This window comes from Lissotriton vulgaris, chromosome 10 (genome assembly GCF_964263255.1).
Source record: "Lissotriton vulgaris chromosome 10, aLisVul1.2, whole genome shotgun sequence".
Classification (NCBI taxonomy): domain Eukaryota; kingdom Metazoa; phylum Chordata; class Amphibia; order Caudata; family Salamandridae; genus Lissotriton; species Lissotriton vulgaris.
This window is the reverse complement of record NC_141698.1, coordinates 915,276,351-915,282,350: the sequence shown is the minus strand read 5'-3', so window position 1 is coordinate 915,282,350 and position 6,000 is coordinate 915,276,351. Positions and strand designations below refer to the sequence as shown.

General features: G+C 58.7%; 1 protein-coding gene across 1 annotated transcript in view; it reads right to left on the bottom strand.

Moving 5' to 3' along the window:
- Positions 1 to 429: 429 nt before the first annotated feature.
- The window catches only part of LOC147689009 (uncharacterized), a 32,464-nt gene continuing 26,893 nt past the window's right edge, over positions 430 to 6,000 (bottom strand). Inside the window, exon 2 of the mRNA XM_086939854.1 lies at positions 430 to 1,043. Coding sequence (XP_086795980.1) covers positions 430 to 1,043 — 614 coding nt within the window. The remainder of the gene's footprint in view (positions 1,044 to 6,000) is intronic.

Here is a 6,000-nt window from a genome sequence, read left to right as displayed (position 1 = left end):
GCGACTGTGCTTCCCCCGGGGCCCGGCATTGCGCAATAAACAGACCACGCAGTGTCAGCGTAAAAGACCATTTTATTAGACCAGAACTGCGTAATCTGTACATACCAGTAACTTAAACATAATAATAACAACAAACCCCCACTCACACTCCCCTCTCATTCGTTTCACTCGTTCCGTTTCATCACAAAGCCATAGAAGCTCCAACCATGCTTTATTCCTGCCCCTCAATCACTTGTCATCCAGCCCACTCCTTGCGTCCTGCCAGTCATGCTTCTCTCCGCCCTACGAACTCCCCCCCCAAGGGATGGGTGTGCCCGCTCTTGACCCCCCTGTCCCTTCAAGTCCCGCCAACCAGTGAACCCTCTGTAGGGCGGTTCACTGCCCCACCTCCCTTCCAGGTCCGCCAGTCGGCCACACTCACGCCTGCATTCACTCCCTGCGACACCAGATAGCCTCATTCCACAACTTGCTCACCACATTTCTCATCTCCATTATGTAATACGCATTGCCCAGCTGGGACAAGTGCACCCCGTCGTCCCTGAAAACTAAAGACTCCTCCAGTCGTATCCCTCCATGTGCAATAACCTTAATGTCCTTGTCACCACAGTAAAGTCTCATCTCCCTATTGAGCTTCCTTCGTGCCTTTTCGATAGCCCCATGCTTCATAGCCCCTCTCCACACTTTCCTGGGGACCAACTCAGTCCAGGCAATGCAGGTCCCTGCCAGCCTTGCTTTCAACACATCCAGGTCCTGTTGCATGAGTTGTAAAAGTGCCAATCCGGACAGCTGCACTAGGTCATTTTCCCCCAGATGAATGATCAACAAATCAGGACATCCCCTCTGTGGGATCATCTTCGCGAGCCAGGGCAGTAGTGCCCCCCATCGCATGCCACTTTTGCCCCACCATTGTACCTCGTGCAAGTGTCCTTTCAGTCCCAGGTTACGGCCGTAAACCTGCTGCTCCGCATATTTGGATGCCCAATGCACGAAGGAGTGCCCAACAATCCATGTCACCGTCTTACCGCCCGGTCCACCCACGCAACCTACGAAGAAAAAGATGTTAGAATAAGAACAACAACATGAATCAACCAACATCCTGCCTGGGACCACCCTACTTCCTCACATACCTCTCGCAACAGCGCGACTTCCATCGCCCAAGTCTCCTAATCCTATCCCAGGACCAACCCAACCTGGCCGCCGCTGTCGCAGCCCCGATCCGGAAAGAGTGGGTCCCGAAACCAGCCTCATCCATGCCCAACCATCGCAAAGCCTTGCGCAACACCGCCAACAACTGGCTCGCCGTCACTCTCGCGCCAGGCGCATGACAAAAAATCTCCCCACACGTCACACTCACCGTCCCCAGGAAAGTACGCCATTCCAACACTGGGCAAACCGCCCCGCCTGTCTCATTCAGCCATACCCACTTGCCCCTGCCCAACTGATCAGTCTTGGAGCACCGCAGCCAAATACCCAAGTGCCCCCCATCCACTCGAATCTCCTCAAACAACCTGCCAGCCCCTCTTCTCGTACCCAGCAGCTCAGACACCCTAAATGCCCCGAAAAACATCCACACCATACACAAGCGAAAAATGCCAACTTCAACCAGGTCGTAACAACACTCCGGCAACACCCCAACCAGCCGGGCCAACAACTCAAACGTTACCGCTTCCCTCAGCCTGCCCCCCCCACTCCCTCGCTCCCTGCCCCAGCCCCTCAACATCCTGCTCAGTATCACATCCTTGGTTGGATCAAAACCCAGAAACAAAACAAAGAAGAACGATATCCCTGCCAATTTGCCAGAAATTGCAGCCGCAGTCCAACCTCGATCGATACAATCCAACACATAACCTCTCAGCCCTTGTTCCACTGCCGACTCCACACCCACGACGCCATTCAACGTCCAGCCCATGAAAGCACTAAATTCAGACCATGCCAAACGATATGTCCTCCTTGTGGTCTCTGCCAGCGAACCTTCCACCAGTCCAATCATCCTCACTCCCCCAAGGCCCAGATGCCGGCCGGCAGCTCGGTCTTGCATGTATCTGCTCCTGGTGCCAGGTGTCGAAACCACTGCCACTGTGAACGAGACAAAGCATCCGCAATGTCATTATTTGCTCCAGGGACATGCTTAGCCCGAAACACCACATTCAACCGCAGACAAGCCAACATGAACCTCCGCAACAGCCGTAACACTCTCAGGTCCCTTGCCCTCTGATGATTCACCAGCTCCACAACCGTCATGTTGTCCACATGGAAGAGCACCGACCTGTTTCGAAATTCCTCCCCCCACACCTCCAGTGCCACCAGCAACGGGAAGAATTCCAAGAAAGCAATGCTCCTCCCCTGTTTGACCCAGGAGGCCGGCCAGCTCTCCGCACACCACCTGCCGTCCCAGAAAACACCAAACCTCACTGACCCAGCCGCGTCCGAGTAAATTTGGCATTGCCAGACCGCCCTCTCCTCGTCAAAGTCCAGAGACACACCGTTGAAGTCCTGCAAGAAAGTAATCCATGTCCTCAAGTCCGTCCTCACTCCCATAGAAATTCTGACTCTGTGATGTGGAAGCACCGCCTCCGACATGGCCATGCCGAGCCGCCTGCAGAACGTCCGCCCTGCCTGCACTATCCTACACGCAAAGTTAAGGAAACCCAGAAGTTTCTGCACTGCCCGCAAAGGGATCCGCTTCTCCCCCACCGCCCAGTCCAGACATGCCAGGATCTCTGCCACTTTGGCCGCAGGGAGGCGCGCCAGCCACTGCACCGAGTCTAGTTTGATCCCCAGGAAGGTGAGGCAACAGCTGGGACCAGCCGTCTTCTCAGGTGCCAGAGGCACCCCAAACTGAAAGTCCATCTCCTGGAACTGCGACAGGGCCCTGCCGCAATCCCCGGTATCCGACCTCCCCAGGAAGAGGAAATCATCCAAGAAGTGAGTGACCTCACGGCACCCACTAACTCGCACCATGACCCACTGCAGAAATGTGCTGAACAGCTCGAAAAGGGCGCAGGAGATGGCGCACCCCATGGGCAAAACCTTGTCCACGTAGATGGCCCCCCCAAACTGCATGCCTAAGAGCGGAAAATCCGCCGGGTGAATAGGCAGTAAACGGAAAGCAGACTTGATGTCACACTTCGCCAACTCCGCTCCCGGCCCACACACCCTCACCAGACGGATCGCATTGTCCACCGACTCATAGAGCACTCTAGAATCTTCCTCCGTAATAAAGTCATTCACTGACTGGCCCTCCGGCCATGACAGATGGTGTATCAGCCTGAACTCCCCCTCCTCTTTCTTCGGCACCACCCCCAAAGGGAAGATGATCAGCTCCTGCAAAGGCCAGTCAGTAAACGGGCCAGCCACCCTGCCTTCCTCCACCTCCTTCTTCAACTTAGCAGACACTACACCCAGCAGCTCTTTGGCAGATCTCAAATTGTCGGCCCAACGGTGCTCCCTGGGACCTTGGTAGCCCACTCTAAAACCCTCAGTGAAACCCCAGAAAAGCTGCGCCGCCGCTTCCTGATCCGGGTAGCACGAGAGCCACGGGGCCATCGCCTCCACCCTAATCGGTGTAGGCGCCCTTAGGTCCAGGGTGGCCCCGCCCTCTGGCGTTCCTCCATTGCTCCGAGGGTGTGGTGAGCGTGAGGCACTGAGTAAGGGCATGTTTCCCGCCGCACTTCGAGCATTCGTGTTTGAATTTACAGGGATACCGGGAACAATACCCCTTATTGTAGCTCCAACAGGCCCCCGTGGAATAACCCCCGGGCTTGGACTGCCGCCCTGAGACAATGGTGCTGGGCACCGTTCCACCCCCCGCCCCGCCTTGGGTGGGACGCGGTGGAAAAGACCGATATACAACCGGCAGGCCACTGGTCGTGTGTGTTGACGCAGTGGAGTGCGAAGACGCCATCTACTGAACCCGGAGCTCCTGATCCACTTCCCCCCAACTCTTCTCGGGATTCGGACTAACCCTGGCTCTAAATTCCTCATCATAGCTCAGCCAGGCAAAACCCCCGAACTGCATCTGGGCCTTGCGAATGATGTCCATGTATTTGAAAAGCGCAATCGCCCTGTCTAAATACTTCTGGCAGTAAACACTGGCATAAATCAAGAACGCTGACATCCAGTTCTCCATAGTCACCGGCACCCTAGGGCGCCTCGTCAGCTCCCACGCTTCCTCCTTAGACCCCTATTTAGCCTGTACCTCCCTGTGTAGCAACTTAAAGACATCCACAAACTCATGCTTCCAGATCCGATCCTTGAGCTTCTCCAAGAGATGCGAACCCAATGGCATAGCCAGCCCCATATACGGCAGCTTCTTAGGCACCTTCACTCCCTTCTCCTCTTTACCGTCCCCTTTGTCCGTCTGCACCCCCAAAGTCACCGACTTACCATCCACTTTCTTACCCTCCTCGGGTGGACCGCCCGATGGCTTCTCCGCCTCCCGCACCGAACCATCACCCACACCTACCGACCTACAAGTCCTCTTCCGCCCCTCCCCCCGTGGAACATCCTCCCAGGCCGACCACCAGGCACCCTCACCTGTGAGTGCTGAGCTCAGCTCCCGGGGCTGTCCTCTTGACGCCGTCACCTGGACCGCCGCCGTCCATGCCTTTGTCTTCATCGCCGCCGTACCCTGGAAAAAACACAGAGGTCGCCGTTGTCCGCAGCGCCCCCTACGCCTTCCAAGTCATCCCGCACCTCCCCGTCTTCCATCTCATCACTCTCCGCACCATAATCCAATTCAAGCACCGGTTCCAGATCCACACGCAAATTGTCGACTTCCTTCACAGCTCTCTTCACACCTTTCTGTACACCTCCCCGCACACGCACGCCAGTTCCCACACGTGCCGCAGGAGCCTGAGCCCTCGGTGGAGGGACAGCCGCCGCGGACTGCCCTACTGCTTCTGTCCTGCGTCTTGGAGCCGTCTTGCGCCCCGCCAGGCACCCCGGGCTCTGCCGATAGCCGCCTGCTTGGATCCCCTCCCACCCCTCAGGTCGCTCCAACCTGAGCGGGCCCCAGCACCATCGGGCCTCAAAGCTGTCCTGCACTGACTTCCTGGCCCTGACTCTTCTTAGCTCTTCCTCCAACTCCGCTTCCCTTTTCTCCTCAGAGGTCGGGGCATGAGGGCCCTCAACCTCATGACCCCACACAGCACCCACCCTGTCCCTGGTCTGTTCGGCCCACCTGACCTCCTGAATCTGAGCTAAGATCCTCTCACCCCTGGCCCTGTCCTCCCAGGATGTGGCGCCCCAAATCTGGGGGGGCGGGGCGGGCAGTAGCCATAGAATTCGGCCCCCGGGGGAAAGAAACCCACCTGAGACAACCCAGGGACCCAGCCAGGCCCCCCTCCCACGGGAACCAGGGCGGAAGGCCCACCCCGGTCCCCCAGGTCCCCCACCGCCTCCTGCCTCGCGGGGGCAGGGGTGCCTGCCCTGGAGCTAGTGGACAGGTCGATGGGGACCTCCTCATTCTGCCCCTCATCCACCCTCACCGTGTCCCCAGACAAGCCCGAGCCAAGGGCGGTGGGGGAAGGCTGCCCGACCAACTCACTATCCCCAGTCCCACCTGAGGCCCCCTCCAAGGACACCGAGGGCCCAGCGAGGCTGTCCCCCTGCCCCTCCCCCTGCACGGCACTGGCGGGCACCTGCACGGGCCCCAGGAGCTGAGGCGTGGGAGGCGGGGCCCTCACAGCAGCCCCCGTGGCCCCAGGCAGAAACGCGATCGGAGGGAAGGCCCGCGGGGGCAGGCTCTTGCGTTTCCGGCCCCTCGCCGGGTCTCTGGGCGCTCCGCCCCCTCCTCCGACCACTGCCAAGTCCCTGCGCGTCGGCCTCATCGTCTAGACAGGCCACAACCGCAGCTTTCACCCCCACAGAAGCAGCGCGCGTGCCCCTGGTGGCCCCCACCCACGCCTGCCGTAACACTCCCGGCTGGATGAGATCCTCCCGCCCAGCCCGCGCAAGCAGCAACAAGGCCTCCCGGACCTCCTCCGCAGACACGCCCGA